The sequence below is a fragment of the Triticum aestivum genome, chromosome 3B (genome assembly GCF_018294505.1).
Source record: "Triticum aestivum cultivar Chinese Spring chromosome 3B, IWGSC CS RefSeq v2.1, whole genome shotgun sequence".
NCBI classification, from domain to species: Eukaryota; Viridiplantae; Streptophyta; class Magnoliopsida; order Poales; family Poaceae; genus Triticum; species Triticum aestivum.
This window is the reverse complement of record NC_057801.1, coordinates 568289-580955: the sequence shown is the minus strand read 5'-3', so window position 1 is coordinate 580955 and position 12667 is coordinate 568289. Positions and strand designations below refer to the sequence as shown.

At 42.1% G+C, this 12667-nt stretch overlaps 2 protein-coding genes across 2 annotated transcripts; one reads left to right on the top strand and one right to left on the bottom strand.

Annotated features, from left to right (window-relative positions):
- Positions 1 to 3566: 3566 nt before the first annotated feature.
- Positions 3567 to 4130, bottom strand: LOC123064200 (uncharacterized). Its single transcript, XM_044487729.1, has one exon. The coding sequence runs from the start codon at positions 3957 to 3959 to the stop codon at positions 3582 to 3584; it is 378 nt and encodes a 125-aa protein (XP_044343664.1). The 5' UTR covers positions 3960 to 4130; the 3' UTR covers positions 3567 to 3581.
- LOC123072931 (uncharacterized) lies at positions 3958 to 6820 on the top strand. The gene is made up of 5 exons (XM_044496603.1): positions 3958 to 4113; positions 4382 to 4567; positions 4664 to 4721; positions 4976 to 5049; positions 6394 to 6820. Exons 1-5 carry the CDS (start codon positions 3958 to 3960, stop codon positions 6649 to 6651), a joined length of 732 nt encoding a protein of 243 aa, XP_044352538.1. The 3' UTR covers positions 6652 to 6820.
- The last annotated feature ends 5847 nt before the right edge of the window (positions 6821 to 12667 follow it).

Sequence of the window (12667 nt, the reverse complement as noted above, 5' to 3'; positions counted from 1 at the left end):
TTTGGTTACTGGTATTACTGTTTTGAAGGGTATAAATAGCTAAATAATTTTAATTAGGTTTTTAATCTCAGTATACAGTCAAACAGCAGATGCAGTAATTTTGTAGAAGGAATGCAGCCCTTGGTCCAATAGTGATTTATGTTTTTTATGTGACATGGAGCGATCTGTGACTTTGAAGCACATGTGAATCTTGTGATTCTGCAAAATTCAGTGTACAGCTTCTTCACTGACATTATTCAGTAGTTGTATCTTCTTACCAATTTCAGTGTAAGTTTTGCCTCTTGATGTGTTATAGTCTCTACAGTAGGTGCATTGTGATTTTCCTTTTAATGCATAGAATAGAAAGTTTAGCGTAAGCGTGATTATAAGCTTTATTAGTCACTTTTCCCATGTTTCATAGTACATAATATAGGCAGAAGTAGTTTCTCCCATATTTTTTATGGATAGTGTACCTGTGATTCTAAGCTTTATTAGTCATAACAGACTATTTCATATGATTTTAATTTATTTTTCTTTTAGTGTTAGCCAAAGCATGTTGATCAGGTGGGGCATTAGTATTGTCGAGAAGTAGTGATCTGCAGGACACAATCATGTGAAATTCAGAAGATTTGATTGCTATGGATCCGACCTGGATTGATCTGCCATGCTTCACTGCAGGTTTATCATACATATCTCCTTGTAATTTCCTATTTTCTAGCTTTGCTCTCTTCCTCTTCTTCTTCCATCTTTCTTTTCTGTTTTTTTTGTTACATAGAAGAGGTATGTTTCCTATTGCTGTACTTTTTCCCAAAGTCTTTGTGTAGAGGGGTTAGGTATAGGTGGTCTAGGACAGGGTAGTTCCACCATATGCTATTGGGCCTCGCTAGAGTGCATTTATTCGGGGCTGGTTGTAAACGATCTAAAAGTTGTACTGATATCCTTGACATAAGATTTGAATAAAACTGATTTCGTTTTAGGCTGATTCTTTTGGCTATTGAAGGGAGACATACACTCCTCTTTTCTCATACATACAATTGTTTATTGTTTTGACATACATACAACTGTCATGATTTATTGGTATATTATCTAAAGATGCCCAAAGTTGGTGTTGCTTGATCTGAAAACCGTAGTTTGTCAAATGTACAAGACCATCTATGAGATATTGAACTACGTGTAGTTTTTTCCCGTTGCAACTCACGGGCCCTTTTGCTAGTTATTATATATACTAGCAAAAGAGCCCGTGCGTTGCAGCGAGAGAAAAAACCACACGCCCCTAACACAATAACCATGACTGAAGACTCCAATAGATCCACGGTGCATCCCATCTGTGTTGCCACTTATCCTTCTTTCTTCCCTTGTCAATGGTGACCACTGTGCTTACACAATCATAACACGTTTGAATATGGTCAATTCTAAGGTGTCTGTCTCTCCGCATAATAAGATGAGGAATCTATTTTTTTCCTTGGAGGGTTTGCCAAGGCATGCATGCATGGTAATAGATGATTCTTTTGCCTCCAAACTTATTTTGCTGAGGTTTTGATTTCCAATCCGGATATACGCCGGTATGAAGGAAAGATGGATCGTGCACTATTGATTAAAATTGCATCCTAAATATCATTAAATAAATGTTTAACACGTAAAACGATATCATATTCATATTCTACATATTATTCTAGTCAATTTTCATATATAACGTGCAAAATTAGAGTTAGATTTAAAAGATATGGATATTTTTAAAAATCATTTGAATCTACCCAAAAATAGTGGATGGACCGCGGGTTGATTAACCAAAAGACTATAGGGTTTTCTAAAAGGAAGAGCAAATCGTTGACGGGCAGATGCACTTCTCCCTTTATGAGTAGATATAGATTAAAATAAGACGCGAGTTAATTTTAAAGAATGGCAGGGGGGTTTCCACAAAATTACTACGGATGGGCAGAAGTACGTCTCCCTATATTAGTAGGTATAGTAAAGAAACTATGTGTTGCAAAGGGAATAAATAAATCCGTACACACCACTAACGATCCAAACCGTGGAGATCTTATGGAACTCAGCCTAGAAAGCAAACTTTACCTGAATAGATATCGTTAACGACGAGCCAACAGAAGTGCAAATAAGGTCGAAGTGAATCAATGGAGATGTGGATGGAGGTGTGGGCAAAGAGAAGGTAGCCGTTGATGATGAATCATATGGACCCATTGGCGACACGAAGAATAGCATGCGACACATGGTGGCGTGGGCGAGGTAGCCCCATGGCTAAAAGGCCCCATAAGTTTGTGCCCTCTATTTCAACACATCACATTACTCATGACAAACAGGAGCAGAACGGGACGAATGGGCAACGAACAATGGAAAAGGAGCAAAAATATTCTCCGACACAATCTGGAAGTTAAATATATGGAAAAACATCTGTAATTTAAGCTATATGTAAACATCAAAGGGAACTATATGTATTTTGTGGTGTTGCTGGAGAGGATGTTCAGTGGCAGACCACCCCAATTACTGGTAGGCTTTCAGTCCCTACAACACACAATCAAGTCAAGAGGAGTGCTCATGGATGCATGTCACGATTTTTATTCTTGAAAAAATGTTATGAAGCATGGACAATAAAGTAGGGAACGCGGCGCCACCATGAGGATGCAGTTCCTTCAGTTGTCAGGCCCACCAATGCAAAATCTGCTTCAATCTATACTAAGCAAACAGTACACTGCCGAATCAAACATCGTCACATTTATTCAGTAATTGGCCTAGAAGATATATGCTAGATTGCAGCATAATCTCTAGTGTATTTGCCAACATCATGTCCAGCCACAGTGCATGTAAAAAATCAAACAATACAGAAAACAACCTACTGCTCAGTTACCATCTCTCTAAATAAATCTCTGAAGAACAAAAGCTTGAGGGAAGGGGCAACAACAGGGCAGTTCCTTCAGTTGTCAGCCCCACCAATGCATAAGCTGCTTCAATCTATACTAAGCAATCAGTACACTGCCGAATCAACCATGGTCAGATTTATTCAGTAATTGGCCTAGAAGATATACACTGCCAACATCATGTCCAGCCACAGTGCATGCAAAAAATCAAACAATACAGATACTCTGAACACACAAAAGCTTGAGGGAAGGGGCAACAACAGGGCTGTTTTTGAGGGAGGTCGAGGCATCACATACCTGTGTTGTAGCCACCGTTGGACTCAGAGTGCTTCTCTGGACCAAGAATTCCGGCGAACACGGTGCCGGTTCCTCCGGCGTACTCAAAGGCGAACTCGGTGCCGGTTCCTCCGGCGTACTCAAAGGCGAACTCGGTGTCTGTTCCTCCAGCGTACTCAAAGGCGACATGATGCGGAGCATAAGCGACGGTGCACTACTCGCTGGTGGCGCTGGCCTGGTTCATGATTCGGGCCAAGAACAATTCAACTTATAGCAGCGAACTCCAATCCGGGTCGGGACGGTTTCTTTGTTTGAGAAGGAGACCTGAGCAGGAGTTTGAGAAGGACACGGGAGCAGGATTTCCGTCAGAAATTCAAATAAAACACGGGAGCAAAAATTCGTCAGGGACTCCATCCTCCCGCGCGAGGCGCCACCCGAGCCGCCTTCCGCCCCTTACCGCTGGCGACGGCGAGCGCGGAGCTGGCCTTGACGGCGAGGGCGGCCATCTCCTGCCCGGAGAGCGGCCGGCGGCGCATGGACATGGGCAGCGCGAAGTAGAGCCACCCGGGCTGCAGCGCCTCCTCGGCCGCCAGCGCACGGGCGGGCGCGTCGAAGCGGAGCTCGCGAAGTAGAGCCACACGGGCTGCAGCGCCTCCTCGGCCGCCAGCGCACGGGCGGGCGCGTCGAAGCGGAGCTCGCGAAGTAGAGCCACACGGGCTGCAGCGCCTCCTCGGCCGCCAGCGCACGGGCGGGCGCGTCGAAGCGGAGCTCGTCGGCGCTGCACAGGAAGCTCGACGCGCTGGCGGCGTCCCCCAGCGCCTCGCCCGCCATGACGGGCGCCGCGAACTGCACCAAAGAGCCGTCTGGGCCGACCACCTTCGCCGTGGCCACACGCCGGCGACGGCCGTCGACGGCGCACGACGGAATGGGCGTAGCCGCCGCCGTTGCCGCAGGAGGAATGGATAAGATGACGGGAGGACAGCGAGTGAAATTCAAATGAGTACAGGGTTTTTTTTTTTGCAAAATGAAACGTTATATAGAGACCCATACTAAAACAGGGTCTGCGGGTTGATTTTTTATAAACCGAGGGGCTTTTTCGCAAAACGCCAGCGACGACGGACGACCAGAAACCCACGGCGCTTTATTATTAGATTAGAGATGCGGGACGAAACCAAGAATATCACCTTGCTTTAATAGTAAGTATAGAGGTAGAGATTAAGGAATATTACCATCCGTTAGTTGGGTTATCAAAGTATAAATTAAACACAATAACAGTTGCGCAATGTGCGATCTCTCGCGGCCGCTGCCGTTGCTTCCGTGGCTCGCCATCAATCGCCATCGCCATCGCCATCGCCATCGCTTTGCTTGTTGCCTGCTTGCCGCGTCGCCGCTCTACTTCCTCATGGCTCCTCTCGCTGCTGCTGTTGCGTTTGGTTAGGGTGAGCTCCTTCTTTCGTTCGCTTATTAATTTCCGCTGCTTCCGCTCTCCACTCAGCTGTTGATCTTTCTTCCTTCCGCTTTCTTTTCGTGTGTAGGGTGCCTGTGGCTGCTTTGTCGTGCGTCCGTGCGGCTGTTTGTTCCTTCTTTTCAGAGGTGAGGTTCTGCCCGTTCCCGATCTTTCCTGTGTTGCTTGAGTCATGGGTGCGTTTGTGCCATGGATCTATTGTTTGCTGCTTCTAAGAGCCGATGGGATTTGGTTTATCCTTTTTTGTGTTGTACTGATGTGTGTCCATGGATGTTGTGTGTCGATTTTTGCTTCCTGCCTGTGTGACTCCATTCATGCTCATGAACTGTTTGACGTTATGTCCCTTCACTGTGAGACGTTAAATTTGTTCTTCTTATTTCAGAAATCGCACTAATCGGTTCGTCGTCAGATTTGCCTTGCTGTTTCATTTACTCAAAGGATCATCTTTCTCTTCAGGTTCGATTTTCAGCACTTTTCCTTGCCGCTTCAGTCTATTGTGCTTTTTCTTGTATGTTATACGCTTTAAAACGAGATCAACCTAAGCGAACTTGTTTGTGCCATTTGAAATTCAGTTATGTGCAAAGAAAAAGGTCGCAAAATAGTTAGTAATAATTATTAAACAATAGACGAAGTAGATGGAGAACTTATCACTTTTACTGTTTCATTACCTCATCAGGATCTGGTACTTCCAGTGTAGTGCCATGAGGTGCTTTTATCGCGATTAGTGTTTCATTCTGCAGAACGACAAAGACCATATGAGATCGCAACAAAATTATCTCCATACAGATTATTATAGCTGGTCTGTTAAGCTAACTCTGAACAATTAGCAATAAAGTGACCTTTGGAAATGAATAATATTGCATTTCTCAGTAAAACAGACAGACCTGAAAACAGGGCAATCCCTTGATGTCATCCTCGGTAAGGTATAGCCACCTAAAGGCAGGAATTCCAGAAAAAGATTAGTACATGATTAGAAACTGGCATCCTATTAAGTACAAAAGCCAAACATGGAAGGAATATAGTTTACCTCTGATTGTTCTCCTCTTCAGTTAACTCCCTCACCTTTTCATGCATTTCACTGCAAGTATAATTATTTTCAGATCATGTAGCTATTTGTTTTAGGTACCAGACAAATTACAGTCAATAATTTTGCAACCTCCAGTAGCTACCAACCTTATACGATTATCCAATGTTTTTTCTTGGAGTTTAAAATTTTCAAGTTCTGTCTGCGCCAAGGTTACACAAAAGGCTGCTTAGATTAAAATGTTTTCTGTTTCTATCTTCAGAAGAAATTATCAAAACTGACAATTTCAAGGTTGCAAGAACTAGAAAATTACAGCAATACGTATCTCCAAAACTGAAATTTCATTGTCTAAGTTAGCTCCTGAGTCATCCAAACCGCTGCAGCGTTGCGAGCTTAGCATTTCACACCATAAATACATGCATAAATAGTTAGAAAGAAGACAATGTTTACCTCCAACGGATTCTGTTCTTAAGCTTCTTTATGGGACGTCCTTCCAGCCGAGGCCCAAAAATACCATCCGCCTGGCCCATGGCAAATGCTCAGCCCAACCGTGTTTTCGCAAAACAAAGCCCAAAACTGGCTATACCGATTCCACACGCCCGCACCCGGGTAATTCGTTTCTATATGTTCACACACTAGGCTGTACATACTCGAATCATCAATTGGATAGCACAAATATTCACTTCTCTTTGCTCTTCTTACTTAAGCATTCAAAGTTATCTTCCATATCACACAACAATTTATGTCCATGTAAATAACCTGCTTTCTTTTACCAGTATTTTCAGGTTAACTATACTGAAGAGAACCTGCTCGACTACATTGATCCAAACAATGATACACTCATGGTGAGACTTGCCGATGACCATTTGGTCGCCAAGTGTCGCATCATGGTAGCAACTGACAAGAGGGCCACTATAACCACCAACTGGTCTGAGTTTCGTCGTCGCGCCAACATTCGTGAAGGAGATGTCTGTGCATTTCGTTTTAGGATCATTTCAAGGCGCCGCCTGGTTCTCACCATGCACCACCTCTAGATGCACAATCAAACATGCTACGGCCCCTCCGTCAATATAATCTAATATAATGCACTATTAAGTACTCCTAATTATGCTATAGCCCTGTAATGACCTATGCTCCTCTTTTGTGCGCTCTTATATCATGCTTTTCAAGACCTACTGCTTATGTTGACAGCATTGATATCAATCAGACGTTTCATGTTCAGATCCATAATGGGTTTTCTCTCTACAGTTTATATTTCTTTTCCTGCTGCTAACTTTGTTCAATCAAGATACCATCCCAAACGTTAATTAAAATAAAAAGGAGTGTTCAAAGGGGCGAGTACAACCAGGCAACGCCCAGCTCCCCCTCAAGAGGCGCGCCACGGGCGCGCCCCAGCACCTAGTCAATCATCATATGTGAATTCATTGTGTTACCAAATAAACGTTGGGTTTGTCCGGCCAGTAGGAGGGGGGCGAATAAAAAACCGACGAAATTGGGAGGTGGGATGGAGGACGAAAAAAAACCAGCGAAAAATAACCGCGGACTATTCACCAACTGCTCCATTAGGAGTAGAGATGCTATCCATCCGTAACATTGACTAACCGTCGAGGCCGGCGGCCGGCTTCATCTAGTCCCGCAGAACATGATTCATACTCAACCACCTTGCCATCGGACGAGATGCATGGCCAGATCAAAGCTGCAGCCATGGCTGAGAAATGATATGTAGAGGACGCAAACAACCAATTGGGGTGTGGGAAAGAGGTTGCCTATAACCTTGTGGCTATAGGCACCCGCATGGAGGACTGGGAGGTGGGATGGCGTCGACTCTTCGCCGGCGGCCGCCGCGGGGAGGGCAGTGCGCCTCCTCTCGTGTTCGTTGAAAAGGTGGTGCGAGATCGCGAGGGAATTGGGGTGGAGGAAGGGAGGGGCCACGACGCGCGGCTAGATCCTGCCGGCGAGGAGGGAGGGAGGGGCCGTGACGAGCGGCTAGATCTTGCCGGCGAGGATTAAACGTAGCGGCGGCGAAGAATAAACCCTAGCGAACGGGATAAAAATCGAACCAAAAATAGCCCTGAAATTCATACCGAGAAAACCCTCGAAATATTTGGGAGGGAAAATTAGATCAGTTCAAAATATTTTTTCTCCTGAAAATTCCCCTCGGGGTCTGATATAATACACGTGACATCAGCGTATTGAATCGGATCTGCACCGTTGAATTCGCTTCGACGGACGGTCCATATCATCCGGATGCACTGTAAAATGACCCATATAGGATACGCGGAAAAGAGACCCCTGTTCGAGGAACCTTCCAAAATGTTCCTTACCGATTTTTGAACCTTCTAGAAGTTTTTAGTCCAATATTAAGTTTTTGGCTTTTCCTGGTTTTCGCTTTGCTTTTGCTTTTCCTCTTTTTCATATATTCAAATTTTCAAAAATGTTAAGAATTACAAAATTTGTCCAATTTTATTAAAAAAATTGCGTTTTCAGAAATTGTTCACGTTATGAAAAAATGTGTGTTCCCATTGGAAAATTATGTTTTCAAAAAATTTCACGTTTACAAAAAAATTATTGTGTTTACAATAAATGTTCCAAAACCTTTGCTTCAAAAAAAAATTGCTACAGTACCTCCTAGTCGTAAACAATTGCTCGTTTTTGAAAAATGTTTGCACTTTAAAAAACTTTCACAAATTTTTAGATCTTCAGGTTTCTTAAAAAAATGTTTGCCAATTTGAAAGATTGTTAGTTCTTTAGAAAATAGTTGATTGCTACAGGACTTTGCCATGTCGCTATATTGCTTTGACTGGTGGCTAAGTACTCCGTCCAGTTACTACAGTGTGTTGCCCGCACAATAGAGTGTGTCCTGTCTCTTTTTTTTTTAACCAAGAACCGCGGAACAATTGTTACTAGAGGTACGGAGAAAAAATAGGAAAAGCAAAAGAGGGGAAAAGGTGAAAGCCAGCTAGCCAATTCCTGCTCTAGGGATACACTCCATTGATTAAAAGTTATTATCTACCCACTGGGTGAACTGAAGTAAGTTTTTATCCTTGATCTTGAATTGCGTTCTACGTGGTCAGCCATCCAAATAGCATCAAATTTGTATTCGCCCACAAGTGTTGCCAATATTTTTGATCATTGGCTGGACGGTATTTCAAATAGGTACAAAACGCTAATAAGGATGGGAGCGTATGCCTTACTATGGTCGCTTTGGCTATGTAGAAAATGATGTTGTTTTTAATGACAAAAATGTTTCTCCTTTGCAGGTTATTTTCCTTTGTACGCACTCGCTTCGTACTAATAAAGCAAGGTGTGTTTCTCCACTTTTTTCATTCGTTCACCATCGAAATTTATTTTTCTATCCGAGGTGGTACTAGTTTTTTGTGTGTACGTCTATTTTTTTAGCAATCCAGAATTTTATACTTGGCCCGCACACATTGTGGCCCAGCAAAGTCAGCCCACTTATTATGCCTGCTCATGTAGCCGAGAAAATCCTTTTTCTCGCCATGCTCGGTAGATAGTCGCCGATCGCACAGGGTGCCCATGACTGGGCCGGCCTGTTTTGTTTTCCTGTACAAATTTATTTTTATTTTCACTTTGTTTTGTAATTAAAAAATTTGAAAAAATGTTCAGAACTTGATTTTTTTGTCAAATTTCAGATTTCCTTTATGATTTACAATATTGTCTTCCCCGTTTCAAAAATGTTTGGAACGTTAAATTATTTTCTCGTTCCGATTTTTTCTAAAATTCATAATTATTTGGAAAAATGTTTGGGCTTTAAAAACATGTATTTTAGAAATTAATCGATTATTGAAATATATTATTGTTTTAGTAAAATGTTCACAGATACAAAATAATGCATGCGTACGTCTATTTATTTTTAGTAATTTATTTTCGAAATTTATTTTCTATCCGAGGTGGTACTAATTTTTTCTGCATAAGTTCTATTTTTTTTGGCAATCCAGAATTTTATACTCGGCCCGCACACGTTGTGGCCCAGCCAAGCCAGCCCACTTATTTGCCTGCCCATGTAGCCGCTAAAAGCCTTTCTCTCGGCCGGTGCGGTAGATAGTCGGCGACTACGCAGGGACTTCAAGACTGGGCCGCCCCGTTTTGTTTCTCCGTCCAAATTTATATCAATTTTTACTTTATTTCAGAATTAAATTTTTTAAAAAACTTCAGAACTCGAATTTTTGTCAAATTTCCGATTTTTTAGTTAAAATATTGTCTTCCCCTTTTTAAAAATGCTTGGAACATTAATATATTTTCCCGTTCCGATTTTTCTCCGAATTCATAAATATTAAAGAAAAATGTTCGGTCTTTAAAAACATAAATTTTAAAAAACTATTCTATTTTTGAATTATAATATTGTTTTATTAAAATTTTCACAGATTAAAAATAATATCTGCGTACGAAAACATATTTCATAAATTTGTTTGAATGTTCAAAACATGTTCTGTTTTAAAAAGTCGGCCAGAAATTATAAAATATTTGGTTTCTGATAAAAGGTTCATGTCTTCAGAAAATTATGTTGTTTCAAATTTTGGGCAGGTTTTTTGCAAAATGTACGGAATATTAAAAATATTGTTTGTAATTTAAAAAAAACATGTTTTCTAGAATATTCGGGAATTCATATTTTTCAAAAGTTAAAAAATATTTTAAATCCGACATTGCACTTTGATTTTTGAGATATATTATTGTTTTAGTAACATGTCCACAATTCAGAATAATGTCTGCATTTGAAAACATATTTGATAAATTTGTTTTGAATGTTCAAAACATATTCCGTTTCCAAAAGTCGGTTACAAATAATAAAATGTTTGGGTTTTGATAAAAGGCTCATGTCTTCGGAAAATGATGTTGTTTCAATTTTTGTTCATGTTTTTTCCAAAATTTATAGAATATTATATTCGTAATTTAAAGAAAAACACGTTTCCAAGAATATTCAGCAATTCATATTTTAAAAAAGTTTGGAAAATGTTTTAAATCCGACATTGCACCGTCTTCTTAATTATTCGCGCCGGCCATTGCTTAGCAGTAGGCGTTTGTTGCCGTGCCTAGCGGCACATGGTCAGGTAAGGTCATGTGTTCAATCGTTCAACACGTGGTTTCTTGGATTATTACTCGTGCCTTGCAAACACATCTTATTTCGGTGCCAGCCAGTGGGCTGGCCCAGACACGAATTGTTATGCGTATCACTGGCATGATATAGTAGCTCCCACGCAGCTGCCCTAAGAAAAGAAAAACATATACTTATAGATTTTGTTCCATCCATTCCGTACGTAGTTCCCCATTTTTTTGCGTTATCCCCCGGGTGAGCCAAACTGGACCTACCATATATTTCTTTTTCTGTCTTTTTCTGTCGGACGGACGAGCAGCAAAAACCAAAGGGCGCAAGGGGATGAAACTATGAAAAAAAAGGTACCAATTGGTGGTCGCCGCCACGCTGACCAGGCCCACCACTATCAAGATCTGGCGCGCCAAAGATGTCCCGTGAGAAGACCGCGGCTTCTAGCTCTGTCGCCCACCGCCTTGGAAACCCTTTTTGATGAACACATCAATTATCTCTCCCGCTTCTTCTTGCAAAAAAAATAAATATATATATATCTCCCCGTTGCAACGCACGGGCATATGTGCTAGTAACCATATTAAGTGAATATCCAATATTTGCATAGCATAATGTACACAGTCAACACACTGAGAACAGCCAAAAACACGTACACAGGGACAACGTTAGTGACAAAAGTAGTAAAAGAAAAAAGGAAAGACATAGGCCTCACGTGGAGGGAGGGAGCGTACTTGCGGCTGGGCTGAAAGTGAAAGACAAGATGTCGATCCTCTTTTGTCTTCCTCTGCTTTAAATAAATTGCTATTGATCAAGCAAGAGTTGAATATTGCGGCTAGCTCTGGCATGCTTACCTGCTTCCTTCATTGTGGCAGACAAATACGCAAAGGATGATTGGATTGGATGCATCCTTGTCGTCATACTAGCTACTCCCTCCGTCCCATAATCTAAAACGTTATTTGACACTACACTAGTGCCAAAAAACGTCTTACATTATGGAACGAAGGTGAAAAAGACCCTACGATGGTGATCGATGATCCGCAACAGCAGCACGCTAACCACCACCAAAGACAACACCAGAACTAGAAAGAAGATTCTCCAAAAGCAACGCCTTCCAAAAATAAATAATGCACAAGTGTTGTCGTTGCCCTATCAAAAAATAAAAAACGCATTCCCAAAACAATGCCTTCAAGAAGGTCACTGCGATGCACAACCAATAAACGCCAGAACTTGGGTTTTCACCCTAGAAATAACGACTAGGTACTCAAAGGAGCACCACCAACGTAAAAGTCCTCCAATGCTGCCGCCCCCACTTGCGGAGTCTACTACTACGAGTCATGTACCACCAGGCTCACAGGAACTCGAGCCCGGTCTGGACGGGAACATATCCTGCAAGCCAAGCCTAGACATCTACATGTGAAGCAAAGTCTTCATCGCTTCCAAGCCGTCACCTTCACCACTTGATGGCATTCTCCGCATGTGTTGATCCCTTTAAAATCTTGGTGCGGACATGTCCCGAGGTGTCAACAAAAACAGAGATTCACGGTACCCAGTGAAGCTGGTTATGCTGATGTTGCGGGTGTACATGATTGGCCCCAATTCAATCAAGGTGTCCAAAGAGCGCATATATGCCAATCCATGTTTTCCTTCTATGGAGAAGTTCCGAACTCGCTGATGGCCAGATCAAAGAGGACAGATCGCATGTAGAACGGTGACTTCGTGCAAAGACCACTAGGGCCACGATGGTGCGCGACAATGTCGAGATGCTTACTGTTCATTTCATGTTGTTTGGTGTTTGCTTAGTTTGTTGAACTATGTGCCTTAAAGTAACTGTAGCAGAGACGTCATAATAATGGGCCGAACGTGGCAATAATCATTCATATGATGATTTGTCTAAAAGGGGTCTAGCAGAATCGCTATCACTTTTTCGAGTATGCGCCCTGCATATTTACTACCGCAGACCGAATAGCACTGACCAGCTTGTGGCCAAC